Source organism: Scyliorhinus canicula, chromosome 9, assembly GCF_902713615.1.
Source record: "Scyliorhinus canicula chromosome 9, sScyCan1.1, whole genome shotgun sequence".
Taxonomy (NCBI): domain Eukaryota; kingdom Metazoa; phylum Chordata; class Chondrichthyes; order Carcharhiniformes; family Scyliorhinidae; genus Scyliorhinus; species Scyliorhinus canicula.
The window spans coordinates 6,316,530-6,338,806 of NC_052154.1; the positions used below are offsets into that span (position 1 = coordinate 6,316,530).

The following is a 22,277-nucleotide window of genomic DNA, read 5'->3' on the forward strand; positions in this document are numbered from 1 at the left end:
CCGAGACACTGAGCTCTAAATCTCTCTGCTTCGCTGTATCTTCACGGCGCCGAGGATCCGGGGTCAATCCCGGCTCTGGGTCACTGTCCGTGTGGAGTTTGCACATTCTCCCCGTGTCTGCGTGGGTCTCACCCCCACAACCCAAAGATGTGCAAGGTTGGTGGATTGGCCACGCTAAATTGCCCCTTAATTGGAAAAAAAAATGAATTGGCTACTTTAAATATCGTGGGCAGGTTCATGACCCGTAAATGAACCCGCCACCAGATTCCTGTCTTTGTCATGAAAACCCGTCCCGTCAACTGGCTCCCCCCTCTCCACGGGTGCTGAGCATCTCTCAACACTTCCTGCTGTTACTTCAGACATCTCCTGCGTCTGAGGTATTTTGCATCTGGCCTGGGAGTGTTTGATGCTGCCCTGGATTGCACAGGGTATAAATTCTCATTCTCAAGCACTGAGAATGTCCCTCAGCTCAATAAATAAAATCAATTGTTAAAAGAGTTGTAAACTCTTAATTAGCTCCTGACAGTACATGCGTGAATCAGATTTACAACAGCTGTTCAAATCAAAAAATAAATAAAGAAGCCACTTGGATATTAAAGGTAGAATTAGAGAGGCTGATAATTTTAAAATTTTTATTGCAGTCTCTTTCTCTGACATGGACATACCAAACGAGTTGTGGGTTAAGAAGAAAAAGCCATGGTATTATTTTGAACAAGTACAGGGTGCTAACTTTTGCCTCCTACCCACATCCTGGTTAATGATTATCCCCCAATCATTCTCGCCATGTAGTGCCGTCATTGCCCAAGGCTGACTAATCGTGTCTTAGGGCCGTGTTAATACAAAGGAGCAAGCCGAATGCAGGGACTACCTCAGGCAGCAGAGGGATCGATGTTAGGGGGAATCGGGTGTTATTCTGCAACATACCTGTGCCATTGAGTCAACTGGGCCGATGGACCCCAATTCTCCATCACCATCACTAAAATAAAAGATTATCGGGTTCTTGTCAGTTTGCTGTTTTGTGCGACCTTGCAATGAAAACAAAGTGACTTAAATTCCTGTATTACTACAGAAAAGGTACTTCATCAGCTGGAAAGCATTTTGAGACGTCCTGGGGTTGTGAAAGGCTCTATGAAACACAAAGGACAAAAATAATACAGCACAGAAACAGGCCCTTCGGCCCTCCAGGCGTGTCCCGGCATGATATCACCTTTGGCCAAAACCCTCAGCACTTCCTAGTGGCGTATTCCTCCATACCCATCCTATCCATGTATTTGTTGAGATGCCTTTTGAACGCCGTTAATGTATCTGCTTCACAACCTCCCCTAGCAACGCGTTTCAGGCACTCACTTTTCTGTGTCTAAAACCTGCCTCGCCCATCTCCTCTAAACTGATCCCATGGACCTTAAACCTAATGACTGGCCCCTCCACCCTGGGAAAAAGTGTCTGCCCATCCACTCTATCCATGCCCCTGATAATCTTGTAGACCTCTATCAGGTCGCCCCTCAACCTCTGTCTTTCTAATGAAAACAGTCCGCGTCTATTCAGCCTCTCCGCACAGCTAACACCCTCCAGACCAGGCAACATCCTGGTAAACCTTCTCTACACCCTCTCCAAAGCCTCCCCATCCTTCTGGCAGTGTGGCAACCAGAATTGTGCGCAGGTTCTTTCGATTTTTCCTTTGCAGTTGCTAACTTTAGATCATTCAAATCTAATTGCTGTCCGAGTTTTTGCAACTCGGTCATTTAGGTCACGAGGCTTTACCACTCTGGAGGGGGCAGCGGTGGGGAGGTGGCAGGGACCGGATCGCCACCCTCCTGCCCAAGTAAATGTATTCCTGTCACCAAACACGCCATGCAGGAGGGCATTACATTCCGCACATTTTCTCCAAGTCCACCCAATCAAACCCCTGCAGAATCTTTGCAAGATTTTTTGCAGTTCACACTCGCCAGTCTTCGCTTTTCGAGTGTGAACAGCCCCGGGCCACACAGTCTTTCCTGATAATTATAACATTTCTGTTCAGTATCATCCTTGTAAATCTTTTTTTGCAACTTCACCGGTGCCTCAATGTCCTTTTTAAAGTGCCAACAGTTTCTTGCCTGGCGTAGTTTGCAAAGCGTTTCATAACAAAAGCCTGGTATCACACAGCTGACAGCTAGAGGTAGAAGGTTTTGACAGCATGATGAATGGTGAGGCCTGGCTTTGGGTTCTCTGCAGTCTTTCATGCACCATCTCCATTTATCACTCCCTCGCTCCCTTTGACAATGTGATCATCGCTTCCCTTTCAGGTACTTCTGTCATTCAAGTCACAGCCACAGATGCCGATGACCCATCCTACGGGAACAGCGCCCGGCTGGTGTACAGCATTCTTGAGGGTCAGCCTTACTTCTCAGTTGAGCCTCAGACAGGTATGAACGCCAACCATTTAATACTAATAGACCGGTGGTAAAATGTATCCTGCAGGCTGGTGGAATGTTGGTATTTATCTCACAATGGAGTTAGATAATGTGAGGAATTCAGTTGTGCAGGCGCGCCTTGCTCAAGATCTATGGCTTGCCAACTCTTATCACTTAATTCCCATCTCCAGACTTTTGATGACTAATAAGTAAATGTATTCAAAGAAGGTGTAATAACCCGCACAGGACCTACGGGATGGGAATGCTTCTTTTCCCCATGCTCCTTGTGGAATACGAGCTGCCCTGCTAGGGGCGGGTATCTCAATTACCTAGTGTATATAAGGCCAGACAGTAAAAAACCAACCAAGGAGGAACCCGGTAAGTCCATGTATATATCGTTTGTGAATAAAACTTTGCTCTTATTTTTACCGGGTGTGGCCTGTGCCCTTATTGAAGAAAGTTTCAAAGAACATCATTTATTTTAATGCCACTACGAATATCCTCCTGGTTGTTGCTTGCAGTGTAATCCTGGACGTTAATCTTTAATTCCTGGGGTTGTCTGGACAATCCTAAAGGTTGGCAATCCCAGCCAAACCCGGGCGTGATTCTCTGCTCCCACGCCGGTGGGAGAATCGCGGGAGGGCCGCTCTGGCACCCCCCGCGATTCTCCCACCCCCCACAAAATGGCGTGTTGCGTTTTGCGACACGCCGCTCGGAGAATCGTGGGCCGCCGTTTTTCACGGCGACCCACGATTCTCCGACCCGGATGGGCCGAGCGGCCTGCCGTTCCCGACCTGTTTACGCCGGCGGCAACCACACCTGGTCGCTGCCGGCGTGAACATGGCGGCAAAAGCTATTTTGTGGCTTGTGGGGGGTGGAGAGGGGAGTGAGCACCACGACCGTGCTCGGGAGGGGACTGGCCCGCGATCGGTGCCCACCGATCGTCGGGCCGGCTTCTCAAAGGGACGCACTCTTTCCCCCCCTCCGCCCCGCAAGGTAAAGCCGCCACATCTTGCGGGGCAGCGGAGGGGAAGACGGCAACCGGGCATGCGCGGGTTTGAGCCGTCAGCCGTCGTGACGTCAGCCGCGCATGCGCGGGTTGGAGCTGGCCAACATGCGCATGCGCGGCTGATGTCATTAGGCGCGCCGGCCGCGTCATTCTCGGCGCGCCGGGTCAAGGCCCCGCGGCCGAGATTTACGGCACGGCCCTCCTAACCCCCCCGGGGGGGGGGGAGAATAGGGGGCAAGGAGCGGCCTCCGACGCCATTGTGAACCTCTCCGGGTTTCACGACAGCGTCGGGCCTTGCGGAGAATTCCGCCCCCCATCTGAAACACTGTGTTCAGTGTTGGACACTGATCCTCCGGAAGGCTATCGTGGTCTTGGGAGAATGGCAATGTAGTTTGACCAAAATGATACCAGGGTTAAATTAGGAGGGGGGGGGGGGGGATTGATAAACTTGGCTTGTCTTGCCTTGAGTTTAGAAGGGATGGTAACACAGTGGCAATGTTACTGGAGTGGTGATCCAGAAACATGCATTCAAATCATACCATGGTGGCTAAAACTCAAATCAGTCAACAAATCTGGAGCCCCATCGATAATGCTCATGGAATGACCAGATTACTGTAAAAAAGCATCTAGTTTGCTGATGTCCTTCAGGAGAGGAAATCGTCCATCTTTATCCGGCCTGTCCTATACATGACTCCATATCCGCAGCAGTGCGGTTGACACTTAACTGACGTCGAGCAAACCATTGCCGCTTCACAGCTCCAGGGTCCCGGGTTCGATTCCCGGCTTGGGTCACTGTCTGTGCGGAGTCTGCACGTTCTCCCCGTGTGTGCGTGGGTTTCCTCCAAATGCTCCCACCTGTCCCAAAAATAAATAAATAATCTTCACTGTCACAAGTAGGCTGACATTAACACTATAATGAAGTTACTGTGAAAAGCCACATTCCGGCGCCTGTTTGGGGACACAGAGGGCGAATTCAGAATTTTCGACTGGTACGGGAATTGAACCCATGCTGCTGGTTTTGTTCTACATCACAAACTAGCTGTCTAGCCCCCTGAGCTAAACCAGCCTAGATAAAGACGTGCTTTTAGGTGAATTGGACATTCTGAATTCTCCCTCCGTGTACCCGAACAGGCGCCGGAATGTGGTGACTCGGGGTTTCACAGTGACTTCATTGCAGTGTTAATGTAAGCCTACTTGTGACAATAAAGATTATTATTATTACAGTTAGCACCTACAGCACATGAGGCTACAGCGGTTCAAGAAGGCGGCTCACAAGGTCAAGCTGCTAGCCTTGCCCAGTGACGTTCACATCCCAAGATCAAATATTAAAAGAAGAAAATCTGTACTGAGGAATGATCTAATCAAGATATTTAAAATGTTTAAAGGGAGCAGTCGGGTAGATACGGAGAGAAAGTATTTCCTCGGAGGAATCGAGGGCGAGGGGTCACAATCCTCAAATCTGAGCTCGGTCATTTCGGAGAAATAAATAAAAAAGTAATTCTTCACATAAAGGCAGGCGAAAATCTGGAACTCTCTCCCTGCCAAAGGCTATGGGTGTTGGGGAACACTGTTGTATCCCAGGCCGACAAAGATGGATTTTAGTTAGGTCAGGGTGTTGGAGGTGTAGATCAAAGGCAGGTAAATGGAATTGTCGTAGAGATCAATTATGATCTTATTAAATAATGGAGCAGGCTTGAGGGGCTGAATGGCCTATTCCTGTTCCTAATTACACAGCTGTCATGGCCAATGCGAATCACACACCGAGCCAGTGTTTGACACCCATCTGTTCTCTGAATGGTTCATCTTGACGTTTATAAAATGGAAAAAAATAGATTTTCCTTTTAAAATGGAAGTTCAATATTTACCCATTTTAAAATCATGACACTCTATCCCAATGGTACTTTCTCCTCAATTCCCCAACCCTGTCACCTGACACCCTATTTTCATAAACCCCCTCAAATCCTTTCTCTTTGATTGTGCCTTTCCACCCTCCTCTCTGCCCCCTCCCCTTTCCACAAACTCTCCCTCTTTCCGTTTCCCCACCGCCTCTCCATCTTCCCTTTTCCCCACTCTCTCCACCCTCCCTGTGCAGACTCTTTCTCAATCCTCTCCTCCTTCTTCCACACTCCCCCTTTCACACGCTCTCTCCACACTCCCCCTTTCACCGCTCTTCCCGCGTTTTCCCCTTTCCCCCAGCTCTCACCGTACGCCCCCCCCCCCAGCCTTTCTCGCATTCTTTCTATCCTCCCCCTTCCCCCACTCTCCTTCCGCTGCTTCCCCTTTGCCCCATCCTCTCGCTGTTCCCAACCAGTTCCCCCTTTTTCCAAAAAGTAAAAAAAACGCAGTGGAGTGAAATGAAGTCAAAGTACCTGGGAAAAATGACTGTTCCTAAATGATAATAAAACTTGTTTTGGAACTGTAACCATGGTTAGCGATACAGTTTCTGTTGAGTTCTAATAGGCATTAAATAAGACTGGGCTTCATTACTATCCAGGAGTGGTAACAGAGCAACTGTAAAGCATTTTTTAAAGTTTATAAACAATATAACATTGTGTTTTATATCACTCTAGTGGTTTAAAGAGTGTTAGACAGGCATTTCCTATTTGCATAATTTATTCAGACGAGGGGAGCGGGACTAATTTGCTTTTATCGTCAGCCCTTGGAACTGCCTGTGAAAAGAGTATTTTAGTAATTTGGCTCTCGTTTGCTCGGAATGTTTATCTCCGGGGCTCATTCACATCTTGGAGGGGAACGAACTGGAAGGAAAGATTCGGGAAAGAAATAATTTGAATTCCGATGGTGGGTTTTCATGACCGCAGGGCTTTCCAAAGTTCTCCGCTGACAAAATACTTTTACTTCGAAGTGTACTGCACGGTGGGCAGCACGGCAGCACAGTGGTTAGAACAGTTGCTTCACAGCCCCAGGGTCCCGGCTTCGACTCCCGAGAGTGCGTGGGTTTCCTCCCACAGTCCAAAGATGTACAGGTTAGGTGGATTGGCCATGGCAAATTGTCCCTTAGTGTCCACAAAGGTGAGGTGGGGTTACTGGGTCAGGGGGATAGGATGGAGGCGTGGGCTCATGTCGGGTGTTCTTTCCAAGGGCTGGTGCAGACCTGATGGGCCGAATGGCCTCCTTCTGCACTGTAAATTCTATGATTCGATGACCCCCTTCAGAGGGGACAGGCCCCGAGGGGTTGAATGGCCACTTTCTCCTTTGACGTTCCTGTGCATCAGGAAAAATATCTTTGCTCAGGTGAATGAGACATGTTCGGACAATAAAGAAGGCTGAATGGAGATGCAAGTACTGGGGTTTTCATAGACTAGAATCCCTACAGTGCAGAAGGAGGCCATTCGGCCCATTGAGTCTGCTCTGGCCCTTGGAAAGAGCACCCTATTTTAAAAAATATCTTTATTCTCCTTTTTCACATTTTCTCCCAATTTACTCCCACCAACAATAAACAATAATCAGGAACAAAAATGTCAATCCCCATATCAATAACAATGATCCCATCCTCCCACCAAACCCCAAACATTAGCCCGCATGTTCACACAAACAAATGACAAAAGGAATTCGGGATTGCCCATGGTCGCCATTAAAACACACACAGCCCCTCTCCCCCCAACCCTCCCACCCACATGCCCCAACTAATGTTCCATGTCATCCAGTTTTTTGAAGTGCATAATGAATAAAGCCCATTCATTGTAGAACCCTCCATCCTTCCCCTCAGTTCAAACTTAACCTTCTCAGAGTCAGTATTCCAACAGGTCCCCCCGCCATGCCAGGGCACAGGGTGGAGAGGTTTCTCTCCAACCTATCAGGATCCGCCTTCGGGTGATCAACAAGGAGAAGGCTACAACACCTGCCACTGCACCCATTTCCAACCCTGGCTGGTCCGACACCCCGAATATGGCCTCCCGGGGGCCCAAGTCCAGTTTCACGCGCACCACTTTAGAATTTACCCTAAAAACCTCCTTCCAGTAATCCTCTAGCTTTGGACAGGACCAAACATATGAACGTGATTAGCTGCCCCCCCCCCCCCCCCCGCAACGTTCACACACATCTTCTACTCCTTCATCCTCGCCCTTGTGAAGTGTATTCTGTATACCACCTTCAGCTGTATCAGCCCCAACCTCGCGCACAAGGTGGAACCATTCACTCTCCGAAGCACCTCACGCCAGAACCCCTCCTCCATATCCTCTCCCAACTCTTCCTCCCACTTTGCTTTGATCCCTTCCAGTGGTGCCTTCTCCTCTTCCAAAATAGCTCCGGAAACCACTGACACTACCCCTTCTCCAGTTCCCCTGTCGTCAGCACCTCCTCCAGCCATGTGGAGGCCGGCTCCACCGGGAAGCTCTGTATCTCCTTTCTGGCAAAATCTCGAACCTGCATGGAGCACCCTATTTGAGCCCATGCTTCCACCCTATCCCCGTATCCCTTTTGGACACTAATGGGTAATTTAGCATGGCCAATCCCCCTTACCTGCACATCTTTGGACTGTGGGAGGAAACTGGAGCATCCGGAGGAAACCCACGCAGACACGAGGAGAACGTGCTAACTCCACACAGACAGTCACCCGAGGCCGGAATTGAAGCCAGGTCCCTGGCACTGTGAGGCAGCAGTGCTAACCACTGTGCCACCATGTCGTTTTATTGAAAGTGCGACTCCGTGTTGTTGCCTTGTCCTCAGAGAAGGTTAATAGCAGGCGTGATTCAGTTACAGTTGTCATGTAGGGAAACACGGCAGCTGATTTGTACAGAGCGAGATCCCACAAACGGCAATGTGATAAATGATCAGGCAATCTGTTTCTTTTATAACGTTGGTTACGGGATATATGCTGGCTGGGATTCTGGGGTGAATTTACCTGTGCTCCTTTGAATAGCAACATGGGTACTTTGACAGCCACAAAATGGAGGAATTAGGCCTAACGTTGAATGTAATTAATGGACAACACCTCCATCAGTATAGCACCCTCTCTCAGCATCAGCATGGACTACATGCTGAAGTCCTAGAGTGGGAACTGAAGTCTCAATCTCCTCACTCAGAGGCAAGGGTGAAACGTTCTGACAGTCAGAGGGAACGCCGGGAAATTTAAGCTTCACAGCTGATAACGGTGATGGCCAATGGCGGACCTCAATGTGGGATGTGAAACGTTAAAAATATACAAATGTGAAACGGTCGCTTCACAAGTGAGGTAGGCGTTTCGGATCACATGAAATAATCTGCTCAACATAAATTCAAAACAGAAACTGGGATTAATTTATTAAGTGTCCCAAGGTGCGTCAGAGGAGTGAGTTCAGAGTTACGTTTGACTCCAAACTAAGATCGACGATCGGTCAAAGGGCAGGTTGTAAGGAGGCAAGAGAGATGGAGGGGTTCATCCAGGTTTCCTTCTTTTAACTCACGGGATTCCTGCTGGGAATTGGGTAGAGCTGGGTGATGACGCTGCAGCCGAGCAGCCTGTTAATACTCACTACTCAGTCTGGCCCTGTCATTCCGAAGGCTGCCAGTGCCCCTGGGATTAGAACTGAACGCATTCACTGTCTTCAGGGTAGGGGCGGGGATGGGGGTCGTGCTGGGGTCAGTATGGGGGTTGGGCCGGGGGCTGATAAACAAAAACGGCTTTGAAAATTTAAAAAAAAAAATTTCAGTTCAGTTGCAACCTCCATAAACTTGAATCAATCCAAGCCTCTGCTGCCCATATCCTAAATCGGCCCCATTTCCTGTTTCGACTGTCAACCCTATGCTCCCAGTACGGCAACATCTCGGTTTTAAAATTTCTCGTCTTTGCTGTCAAATCCCTCCGAGGCTTTGCCCTTTCCTATCTTCGTAATTGATAGTCCTCCAAGATCTCTGCACTCCTTTAATTCTGACCTCTTGCATAACCCAGATTTTCATCACTCCCTCTGTCTGGGAGCCCAGGGATTCCTTTCCTAAACATATCAAACTTGCTCACCTCCATCAAACTTCCCTCTTTGGCCAAGTTTCTGGGCATCTCTTCTTGCATGGTCCGTATCTAATTCTGCATGAGAACATCAAGAGAAGCGTACCTTGGGACATTCTATTGTGTTAAAGATGGAATATCAATGTGAATACTGCCTGTACAGTACTGAAAATGGTGACCCTTCCTCGATCCTCTAGGCATCATAAGGACAGCTCTTCCAAACATGGATCGGGAAGCAAGGGAGGAATACCTTGTGGTAATACAAGCCAAGGATATGGGCGGCCACATGGGAGGTCTCTCCGGGACGACGAAAGTGACAATCACCCTCACGGACGTCAACGACAATCCACCAAAGTTCCCGCAAAGTAAGAAAGCTCCACTTTATCCTTTCACTTTTTCAGGTATAAAGGGTTACGGAACCAAGGCAAGTGGAGGGAGTTAACATATTAATCAGCCATGAGCTAATTGAATTGTAGAAGAGGCTGGAGCAGTTGAAAGGTCTCCATCTGTTCCGATGCTCTGAGTCTCTTGCAAGAGGAGTGACCAGACCATTATTGTTCATTTATTCTGTTTAACTTTTCTAAGATTAAATATTTTCTGAAGTAGCTGGAAGACAATCCCTCTACACTGCGGCACTCCCTCAGTAAAGTAAAGTAAAGTCACCACAGTCCAAGATGAACAAAGGCTGCTTTCCCCTTTGAGCGGGGAGAGCTGACTGGTGGGGATTTAACCTGAGGATCACCACACCTCAGGTGAGGGGCAAGGTTGAGAAGGCGGGGCCTTCATGAATAACCTCAACCAGTACGGGAATTGAACCCGGACTGTTGACCTCGCTCTGCATCAGGAACCTGCTGTCCATCCAACTGAGCTAAACTGCCCCCCCCCCCCCCCCCCCCCGGCCTCCCCCCGCATCAGGAGTACCAGCATAGATTGTGTACTGGCGATTCTAGTGTGGGGCTTGACTGTCTAACTCTGAGACAAGCACATGCTGCCACTCAAAGCAATGGAGCTCCGAAAGTCCATCCATCATGAGGTGGTCCCAAACCTTCTGTGAGTTACTTTGCAAACCTCCTGAGGGGTATGTGGTCCTTCACTCATTATCACGTTGGGCTGAGGTCTTCAGCACTCGGTGTAAACTGAAGTCTTTAGTGTACTCCTGGTGAGATAGTTTCATTCATTCCCAGGATGTGGAGAGCACTAACAAGACTACCATTTAGTTCCCATCCTCAATTGCCCCAAGAAAGTGGTGGACCTTCTTCTTGAAACCGCCTTAGGTGCCATGCAGGCTCTTCAGAGGACAGTTACGAGTCAATCAGGTTGGTGTAGAGCTGAAGTCAGAGATTCAGACTGTGTAAGAACAGGCGAGGACTTCTGTGGTGAACGTATTGCAGTAACCATTCACCATGTATGTAACTGTACCACGCTGTTGCCCATGAGGGCTCCACCTATGGACCATTGTAAGGTATTACCTGTGATGTATCATATTGGTGCCTTTGTGGGCTCCGCCCCTGGCTCCTCCCCTTGAGGGGAGGTATAAAGAGCAGCAGCCGCATGCAGGCACTGTTCTAGTCGACTAAAGCCACAGTTCACATCCACTCTCTGTTTCACGTGAATTAATGGTCGCATCAACTGCCTTCGTTAACGATCGTGATTAAAGGAACCAGCTGGGTTTTAATTACAATCTGGCAGCTTCATAACCATTTTTGTAACCTGATTTTTTTTATGTCAATACTGAATTCAAATGATCAAACTGCCCTGACGGGATTTGAACCCACGTTCTTGGCATGACTGCCCACAAACATAAACACTATAACAGCAGACCAAAAGACGCTCGATGTCAGTTGACACAAATGTGCCCCACCACAGCCATGCCGATTGACATTTCCCAACTCAGGTTCAGTCTGCACTCAAGTCATCAATGGGGCACCGATACCCACTGGCAATTAGAGACATTCAAGTTAGAAATTCCATTGTAAGCAAGGTGTGTCGTTCGTTTTCTTCAGGTGTGTATCAGATGTCGATCTCCGAGGCTGCTGATCTCGGAGAGGTAGTGGGGCGGGTGAAGGCCAAAGACCCAGACATTGGGGAGAACGGGATGGTGTCCTACAGAATCATTGATGGAGATGGCACAGATTTGTTTGAAATCACGACCGACTCACAGACCCAGGAGGGAGTTATCAAGCTGAAAAAGGTACTGAAGCATTATTAAGTGAATGTGGGAAAGGGATTGTTTGCCCGGTTGAGTGCGCAGTGAAAACAGCCAGCGGAAGCATTTACCCGATCAAAACCCTTCATAATTTTGAGCGCCTCGATTAAATTTCCTGCTGATCTCTCTGAAGGAGAACCATCTCCAGATTCTTCAGTCTCCTAAAATAGCTGAAGCGCCTCATCTCTGGTACCATTCACGTAAATCTCAACCGTACCTACCCCAAGGCCTTGACATCCTTCTTAGAGTACGGTGCCCAGAATTGGGTACATTTCCCCTGCTGAGACCTACCCAGTGATTTGTTTAAGTATCATTGAAATGTCCTTGCTTTGTGCTCCATAGTTCTCTCTAATTACAAAGCCAAGGGTTTCCTTTAGCAGCTCAACACTCCAGTTGAGAAGTCTCATTCACAAGGAGTGTTGTTCAACAAATTGCAGATTGTGTCTGTCTAATTGACTGTTGAGTGCTGCTGATTCCAGGCAGCGTGCAATCAGCCCTTCTGTGCTTGCCAAACTGCAGGATTGTGCCGGGGGTTTCCAAAACTGGAAGATGAATCTCCAGGTCACTGTCGCCAGCGGCCTGGGAGGAAACTCAAAGGAAAGATCGTCAAACGCTTTTATTTATCACTGGAACGGAAAGGCAGTGATTGAGGGCTTGCTAGAAACAGAATCATTGCGTGGTCTTAAAACAAGGGGCTGCCGTTGATGGAGCAATACGAACTTTCGAAAAAAGAATTTTGGGTGAATATTTGGAAAGGAGGGCATGTGCCAAGTGCTGGGGAAAGAACTCTTTCTGTGCCCCAGCAGAGGCAGAAAAGGCCCAGCATCCTGCATCTGTTCCGTAAATTGCAGAAATAACTGTTTTATTCCTTCATGGTATGTTGGAATCACTGCATTTATTGCTCTTCCATAATTTCCCTTAAATGGAGTGGTTTGGTCAGCCATCTCAGAGGGCAGGTAAGACTCAATCACATTGTTGTGGGGCTGGAGTCACATGCAGGCCAGACCAGGTAGGAATGGCAGATTTCCTCCCCGAAAAGACATTGGTGAACCAGATGGGTGTTTACAACATGAATGTCAGTTTTGTGATCACCACTGTTTCAATTGCAGACTGATCAAATTTATTTAAATTCCACTAGCTCTCATGGTGGGATTTGAATCCATGATCGGGATTCTCCCCTACCCGGCGGGGCGGGGTGTCCCGGCGGAGCGGAGTGGCGCCAACCACTCCGGCGTCGGACCTCCCCAAAGGTGCGGAATTCTCCGCACCTTTGTGGGCTAGTTTGGCGTCACGCCGACTGGCGCAAAAACCGGCGCCAACGGCCTTTGACGGCGGCCGGCGTTGGGGCTGGCTGAAAGGCCTTCGCCGGTTCGAGCATGCGCCGGTGCGTCAGCTGCTGCTGACGTCACCACCGGCGCATGCGCGGTAGGTGGGTTCTCTTCCGCCTCCGCCATGGACACTAGGTCGGCCCGCCGATCGTTGGACCCCGATCGTGGGCCAGGCCACCGTGGGGGCACCCCCAGGGTCCGATCGCCCCGCACCCCCCCCCCCCCCAGGACCCCGGGGGCCCGCTCGCGCCGCCAATCCCACCGCCACCAGAGGTGGTTTAAACCACGGCGGCGGGATTGGCCTCTCAGCGGCGGGACTTCGGCCCATCGCGGGCCGGAGAATCGCCGCAGGGGGCTCTCCGATCGGTGCGGCGCAATTCCCTCCCCCGCCAATTCCCGGGTGGCGGAGAATTCCGGTCACAGTGGGGTGGGATTTTCGCTGGTCCTGGGCGATTCTCCGACCCTGCGGGGGGTCGGAGAATTTTGCCCCATGTCCCCAGTTAGTCGGGCCTTTGGATTGGAAGAGAGAAAGTCACCATTGTCCCAGATGATCATAGGGTGCCCACTTGCAAATTTGAGGGCGGTGGCGGGGGAGCTGCCTACTGGTTGTTTAGCCTGAGGGTCACCACACCTCAGGCGAGGGACAAGGCTGCGAAGACGGGGCCTTCATGAATAACCTCAGCTATCAGCGCCAGGATCCCAGGTTCAATTCCCGCTGGTTCACTGTCTGTGCGGAGTTTGCACGTTCTCCCCGTGTCGGCGTGGGTTTCCTCCGGGTGCTCCGGTTTCCTCCCACAGTCCAAATACATGCAAGTTAGGTGGATTGGCCATGCTAAATTGCCCTTAGTGTCCAAAATGGTGAGGGGGGTTATTGGGTTGCGGGGATAGGGTGTAAGTGAAGACTTAAGGTGCCGACTTGATGGGCCGAATGGCCTCCTTCTGCACTGTATTTGCTATCATGGGGCTTGAACCCGTGCTGCTAGTGTTACTCTGCATTACGAACCAGCTATCCGTCCAACTGAGCTAACTGGGCCTTTAGATTACTAGCCCAGCGACATATTGCTACACCACTGTCTCCTTCCAATGATTGACTCACTGGAGTGTGACACGGATTGTTCCCTTTCTAATTGGCTGTGAGAAATTGGTGCCTGGGTGGCAGACCTATGGTAGTGGTGGTTTCTCGGTGAAGGTCATGTGATGAAATTTCCAAGAACGCACACCAGCCAGGGTTGGCTGTCCTTGCTTCTCTTCATTCAAGCTTGGAAACTATTCCCAATTCCGCCCCCCCCCCCCCCCCCCCCCCCCCCCCCCCCCCCGCCTTACATTCCACACAACTTAGGTTTTTTAAAAACAATTCTATTTTTAAACAGTAAGTAGGAAAGCTGACCTTTAGATACAGGATGGTCTTTTTTAAAAATTGCTGAGATTGGAGTTTTGAATCATGGCTAGAGTGATAGCACAGAGATCTATCACTGCCAACTGCTGAAGTCTTAGTCAAGTAAGTCGGCAGCAGTCTCATATGAGGTCCAACTGGGCAAGATTCCACAGCTCCAAAACGGTCCACAATCGAGAGCAAACTGGCACAAAATTGGCATTGTGAATCAGGGCAGCCGTGAGGAAATAAAACAATCTCACTCCGATACAATGGGTGGGCTTGGGGTTTGTGGGGGTGGGTGGGGAGTCTCCACTGCTTCCTAACTCACACAAAGTCCTAGTCACCTATCACCCTCTCTGCTCACTCACCTACATTGGATCCCACTCAAGCAATGCCTCGGTCTTAAAATCTGCATCCTGTTTGAAAATCTTTCCATGTACTCGTATCGTCCTCCTCCTCCCCACTTATCTTTGTAACTCCCTCCAGCCCTGTAACACACTGGGCAGCACGGTAGCACAGTGGCTAGCACTGTTGCATCACAGCTCCAGGGTCCCAGGTTCGATTCCCGGCTTGGATCACTGTCTATGCGGAGTCTGCACGTCCTCCCCGTGTCTGCGTGGGTTTCCTCTGTTAGGTGGATTGGCCCTGCTTAATTGCCCTTAGTGTCCAAAAACTTTAGGTGGGGGTTACTGGGTTTCAGGAATTGGGGTGGAGGTATGGGCTTCAGTAGGGTGCTCTTTCCAAGGGCGGGTGCAGACTCGATGGGCCGAATAGCCTCTGTAAAACTGTAAAACTTCATGCTCCCCCCCAATTTGGAGCCTTGTGCACCCCTTATTAATCGCTTCACCGTTGGCAACTGTTCCTTTAACTGTGTCAATGTGGCGGGTTCCTGAATCATAGACACCAAGGATTTATAGTGAAGAGTAGTTTGTTCATTAGTTTAGCAGCTACTTCAACACTTGTGCTCCCGCACCCCCGACATGTGACCTCTGTTGTAGCCGTGTCATCGCTTGACTACTCAGCCTACAAGCTGCCTGCGCCCCAAGCTCTGGAATTCTCTCCCCAAACCTCATGTCATCTTTTTCCTGCTTAAAGACTCTCCTTAAAACGCTTTGAACAAGCTTCTGGCCATTTGCCCTGATAAGGTGTCAAATTCTGAAGCATGTTTGTGATTTTTCATAGAATCATAGAATTTACAGTGCAGAAGGAGGCCATTCGGCCCATCGAGTCCACACCGGCTCTTGGAAAGAGCACCTTACTTAAGTCCACCCCTCCACCCTATCCCCATAATCCAGTAACCCCACCTAACCTTTTTGTACACTCAGGGCAATTTATCACGGCCAATCCACCTAATCTGCACATTTCTGGACTGTGGGAGGAAACCGGAGCACCCGGAGGAAACCCACGCAGACACGGGGAGGACGTGCAGACTCCGCACAGACAGTGACCCAAGCCCGGTATCGAACCTGGGACCCTGGAGCTGTGAAGCAACTGTGCTAACCACTGTGCAACTGTGCTGCAATGTTTAACATTGTTAAAGGCGCGGCATCAGTTGCTTTTGTTGCCGCAGTTGACATTGGTGACCATTGCTGATACTGAGGGATATTCCTGTCCCTGAGTTGGAATTCCTCTGTCCACATTGAACAATAATCCCATTCCTCAGCACTGAACCCCCTCACTTCTGTGCATTGGGGTAACATACTGTGCAGAAGGAGTCATTCCGCCTACCATATCCATGCTGGGTCATTGTAGGAGCTCTACAATTAGTTCAGCGCATACTAGATGATAATAACGTGCTTTGTAAAACAAACACTCTCACCTCTGGTAGATGGTAAAAAGGGGTAAACTTTAAGGAGTGTCTTGGAGCCTGAGTGAGAAGCAGAGAGGTTTACGGAGCACCTGCCAGGGCTGAGGACCACGGCGGTCGATGCCACAACCGGCAACGGTGATGTGGAAGCGATCAGGATGAATAAAATCCAGAACAGGAGGAGAGCAGAGGGTATTCGAGCTGGAGGAGGTGACTGACTTGGGTGGGAGGGGGCAAGACCATGGAGGGATCTGAAAATTCCTGAAATCAACTGGGCACGTTAACTGGCTATAAAATCCTGGATCACTGATGACTGAAAGACAGACAGGGGCTGTGTCATATTGTCTCCAGTCGCTGCTTCTCAGTAGCTAATCCTGAGCCAGCTCCATTTAATCAGCTGGAGCAAGTTTAACATCATGCCTGACCTTGGAAAGTCCTGTATGGACCCAAACTCAGTGTAATCCATTATTCAGCTCTTCACAACATCACCTTAATTAGGGCTGTCAGTTTGTATGTAAAATTCATGCTAATCTTACCATCTGTTTTTTTTTAACAACCTGATCAGTCATGATAGACATCATTCTTGTCTTAAAGGTTCCTTTTGACCATGTTTTTTTAACTGAAGCGTTTGCTTTCATTTCTTGACCCGAAGGAATTACACAGAATTTTCACAAATAAATATCCATGTCGCCCTAGCTGGTGTTTCCGCTGGAAGACACCCTCCTCTCAGTCCCTCTCCATCTTACCCCATCAGCATTACCCTTCTGGTTATTTCTGCCTCGTGTGTCTATCTAGACTTCTCTGTTATTCAACAGCGCCGCTGTTGTTCAAATGAACCCCCTCCTGCAGCGAGCTCCACATTCTCACCATTATCAGAGTAAACATGTTCCTCCTTAATTCCTTGTGGATCTCTTCGTGGCTCCCTGACACCTGTGGCCTTGAGGGCACAGTGCCTGAAGGTGAAGTTGAACCCTGGACCTGTTGGCTCCATCTAATCAAGTAAGCGACAAAGAAAATCTTTTTTTTAAATTTAGTGTATCCAATTCATTTTTTCCAATTCAGGGGCAATTTAGCGTGCCCAATCTACCTACCCTGCACATCTTTGGGTTGTGGGGGCGAAACCCACGCAGACACGGGGAGAATGTGCAAACTCCACACAGACAGTGACCCAGAGCCGGGATCGAACCTGGGACTTCGGCGGCATGAGGCAGCAGTGCTAATCACTACGCCACCATGCTGCCCACAACAAAGAGAATCTACCGCTATTGGACATTGCATTACGGAGTGCATCAATTAGAAGAGAGATTCTGTGAACTTTACCCTTTTTATTGATTGACCCTATTTTATTTACTCTAGATTGAAAGTCCTGCACTATAAACCATGCCAGTTTCTGTTGTATTCCTGTGCACTCCTTTTTGATGAGGGCGGATAAATTACTCTTGCATATGCTACGATGTATCTGTAACAATTCCAACGTACCTCTATGATACCTCTGCCAAAGAAGACCATGCGATGAATCTCGATGCGTGGCACGGTGGCACAGCGGTTACCGCTATTGCCTCACAGCACCAGGGACCCGGCTTCAATTCCTGCTTGGGTGTCTGTCTGTGTGGAGTCTGCACGTTCTCCCCGTGTCTGCGTGGGTTTCCTCCGGGTGCTCCGGTTTCCTCCCACGGTCCAAAGATGTGCAGGATAGGCGGATTGGGGATGATAAGTTGCCCCTAAGTGTCCGGGTTGCAAAGGTGGGGCAGGGGAGTGGACCTAGATAGAATGCTCTTTTGGAGAGTCGGTGCAGACTCAATGTGCTGATTGGCTTGCTCCCGCACTGTAGGGATTCAATGGTTGGCCAAATGTGGCGTCACTGCTGAGCCCTGTCTCACCCTAATCTGAAGTCCAAATACAAGCACTTCTCCAGTCGGGAGTGCTGGACATCCCTCAGGAAAGGGAAGCCTCATTTTGAGTCTCGCTCTTCGTAGACCAATTGCTGACCCATCTCCCTCTACATTGACTCAGACCGGAAAACGTTAAACTGAGTACATCTCAGGCAACCAAACCGCTAACCAAAGATTCAAATTCAGAGTTGCCAGGGAGCACTTTCGGAGAAGCTAAAATAAACAACATCAGGCGATGGGGTCAGATTACAGATCGGAGTGTGCAGGACACTTAGAGTGACCGGACTAACTCAAAGGCACAGTGGTTTGCACTGCTGCCCCACAGCTCCAGGGTCCCGGGTTCAATTCCGGCCTCGGGTGACTGTGTGGAGTTCGCACGTTTCCTCCGGGTGCTCCGGTTTCCTCCCACAGCCCAAAGATGTGCAGGTCAGGTGGATGGGCCACAATAAAATTGTCCCTCGGTTTCTAAAAGGTTAGGTGGGGTTACTGGGTTACGGGGATAGGTTGGAGGCATGGGCTTCAGTAGGGTGCCGTTTCCGATGGGCCGAATGGCCTCATCCTGAACTGTAAACTCGATGAACAAAACAGGATAGTACAGACAGGGAAGGCGACTGGGATTGATTGGGTAGCTGACAGAGGGATAATAGCCCAATGACCTCTTCCTGTGCTTCACCGTCATATCATTCAATCAAGTTATGTTAAAACTGGACGATATCTTGGTTCGACCGTACTTGGAGAATTGTGCGCAGTTCCTATCTCCGTATTATTAAAAGGATATAGAAGGACTGACGATGGTGCAAAAAAAAGATCTAAAAGGGTGATAGCAAAACTGAAAGGTTATATTTATCAGGGAAGACTGAACAGGCACTTTCTCCAGAAGCAGAGGATTGATATGATCGCGCTCTTTATGATTATAAAACGGTTTGATACAGAGAGAATATTTTTCCACTTGTGAGGAGATAGTTTAATGAATCCTGTCAGGAATTCAAGAGAAACCGCTTCACCCAGAGAGCGGTGAGAATGTGATATACTACCACAGGGAGTTGTTGAGGCAGTTGGCATGGATGCATTTAAGCGCAATGCATGAGGGAGAAAGGAACAGAAGGATACATTGATGGGATTAGATGAAGTGAGGTAGGAAGGGCCTAATTTGGAGCAGACACAATGGCGTGGATCAAGTCGGCTGACTGATCTGTTTTACCATGTATGCTGTATGTTATCCCATGTAAACTGATGTGTCTGAATGGTCATGGACCATTCGTAAAACTGACAGTAAAGACAGCTGTGTCTAGGTTTCACTGCAATGCGCAGAGAACATGGCAGAGGTGATGACTCAAATGGCGCTTTGTTCTCTCTTGTCGCTGGAGTTTGGAATGAAATACTTCACCTCAGTTAGTCTGTAAGCGGAGTTATTAAAATCCATCATGGTGTTGCCTCCACACCCTGCCTATTCATCAGTATTTGTTTGAGCTCAGCCTGTTCTCGCTGCCAAGTAATTCATCTCTGTCACTCCTTTCAGCAGGGCCTGGACTTTGAAACCAAAAAGTTGTATTCCCTGAAAGTGGAAGGGGCCAACGTATACTTTGATCCGCGCTTCATCAGCCGGGGGCCGTTCAAGGATACAGCGACAGTCAAGATTTCTGTGGAGGACGCGGACGAGCCTCCTGTGTTTCCATGCCCGTTTACTTCATGGAGGTCAACGAGAGCGCTCCAGCGTGGACGACAGTGGGTCAAGTCCACGCCGTAGACTACGACTTGGGACGCAGCCCCATCAGGTGCGTTTCCTCATTGTGACATCGTGTGGGGTTGGGGGGTTCCTGTACCATTCCGACTTTACCGGTGAGGCTATCTGGAATTTGTTCCTTGGTGTAGTGCTGTTTCAGGTATATAGAAAATAGCTTGGCGGTACAGAACGTGGAGATTGCTGAAAAGAGAGCCATGCTGCCGAAGCTTTCCTTCTTGCACTCATCAGGCCAATTGCAAGATTTCCAAATTTCAAGCAGTCACAACAATTTATACGACAGGCGAAAAGGGTGCCGATCGTTTGGCAAGTCAATTCTGATTGGCGCTGCCATGGAGAAAGCAACAGGGGCATCTTCTAGGGGAACATTTAATTGCATTTCTCCATGGTAACACCTTGGAAATAAAGACTCCCCAAGCTTTGTGTAATTAAAAAAAAAGTGCAAATTTGCAGAGAACGGGTATGAATGCATGTCTCAACTAACAAGTGTAAATGAGCGTGGTGAGTTGCAGGTGAAAAACTTTGGTAACATGCCTCTCTTTTCACCAATGTGTTAGTGAAAGCTTTCCTCCCGCCATCTGACCTGAATATGCTTAGATCGTGTGATGACCAGTTGCTGGAGTGAGCCTTTGGCCCTTGTGCCATACCTGCCTCTGAGTCAGAAGGATTGGGGCTCAAGCCCAACACCAGGTAGCCCTCACCAATGGATACTGAAGCCTGGGTCCACATTCTGAGTTAGTAGCTTGTGGGATATTTGAATAGCGGGTGAGGATTGTGGGAGCCCATTAAACTCTTCCAGCTGATAGGAGCTGTTCTAAAGATGGTTCCAGTCAGGGTAGGAGCTTTCAAATGTGGCCATTCTGACTGTTAATCAGCCTTTGAATCCTCCCATAACTTCAACAAAAACACTCTGAAAATACCAACCTCAGTTACTGGTGATTAAATTGTAAAGTAACTTGTGATCTTGTTAGTGGAAGCATGACTGATATCATAGGAAGATGCAGCATCAGATTCCTCATGTATGCTGATGACAGCCAACTCTATCTCCCCATTACCTCGCTCAGACCCGCCATTATCTCGGGGTTTTATTCGATTGTGTTCGGCTCCACCACAAACCCTCTTGCCTTTCCACCAGTTCCATCTCCACCATTGGCCACTGCCTCAGGCTGAACCAGATGTTTGTATTCTTGGAGTTTCTATTTGATGCTGAGCTGGGTATCCAACCCCATGGTTGGGACTCTGTGGTATCAGGCTGTCAGGTCAGTGGGTTGGGGGGTTTAGGTGGGCTTTAAAATCAGCTGCCTTGGCAGCTACGCCCTGTCTGCCACCTATGTCTGCCTCCGTGGTAACTTGCCAGTGGTGGGAGAGATGTTTGTGCTGCCAGCCTACCCTTGATCGAAGGGCTGAATGGCTACCTTCTATTTCCTACATATTTTCTCGAGCCCTCTGAGGCATTGAATGACCTCCTGCCATTGCCGAAACTTTACCGGGTGGGAAGTGTTAAAGACACCTGGAGCCACCCCCCCCCCCCCCCCCCCCCACTCCACCCTCCTGAACCCAGCTCCCCCCCCCATTAACCTCATCGGAAACTGCCAGTCTGGCCTGGGCAAAGCCCTAGACTTACCTGGACGCCCGGCTGCATGGCTCCTCAACACTGGGGACTGCCGATAATCCCCGGAATGACACCTGCTCTCGGTGACGTGACCGGGTCTAGAGGGCTACTGGCTGTTGATTGGCTAGGCAGCCCTCAGAGGTGGGCTTCCTCCTTGATCGAGAAGTCCTGAGCCATGGACAGCGGTTAAAATGCTGCAGGGCGACTGAGCCAAGTAGAGGCGGGTTTGCCATCCGACCATTGAGGCTGGGGGCGGCAAAGCAACCACCTCCACGTAAATCACTGACACAGTATGTGCCCCATCACCCAAACTATCGACATCCATTCTTGTCACTTTTCTTTCAGCTCATCACCATGCTTTGGAAATCCTCTTCCGTTCTCCAAACCGACCGTTACAATGCTCCGGCTGGACTGCCATCTTCCACCTTCCATAATCTTGAACTCAATCCAGGGTTCTGCTGCCCATGTCCTAACTCGTACCAAGTCCCGTTCACCTAGCGCCTATACGCTCGCTGACCCACATTCACCCCTGGCCCTGCAGCACTGTCGATACAAAAATGATTATCCTAACCTAAATCTAGAACCCGCGGACATAGTTAGGTCAATTTGGGACAGAGGTGTGGAGGTGCTCCTTCACTCCCAAGATTGATGAGCCTTTTGGAATTCTCTGCCCAAGCAATTGTGGGCGCCTCAGTCATTCAGTATCGTCGAGGTAGCGATTGACAGCTTTTTAGATATTGAAGATGTCAAGGGATATGGGGATCGTGCAGGAAGATGACGGTGAGGTATAGAAGATAAGCCACGATCTGGTTAAACGGTGGAGAAGGCTCGAGGGCCAGGAAATGAAAAATGAAACTAAATGAAAATCGCTTATTGTCACGAGTAGGCTTCAATGAAGTTACTGTGAAAAGCCCCTAGTCGCCACATTCCGGCGCCTGTTCGGGGAGGCTGGTACGGCAATTGAACCGTGCTG

At 49.4% G+C, this 22,277-nt stretch overlaps 1 protein-coding gene across 1 annotated transcript in view; it reads left to right on the top strand.

The window, feature by feature from the left end:
• Positions 1–22,277, top strand: part of LOC119971087 (cadherin-11-like) — a 209,250-nt gene that overhangs the window by 131,779 nt on the left and 55,194 nt on the right. Inside the window, 5 exon segments of the mRNA XM_038806239.1 lie at positions 2,286–2,405; positions 9,541–9,708; positions 11,347–11,534; positions 19,471–19,621; positions 19,624–19,726. Of these exon segments, the coding sequence (XP_038662167.1) occupies positions 2,286–2,405; positions 9,541–9,708; positions 11,347–11,534; positions 19,471–19,621; positions 19,624–19,726 (730 nt within the window).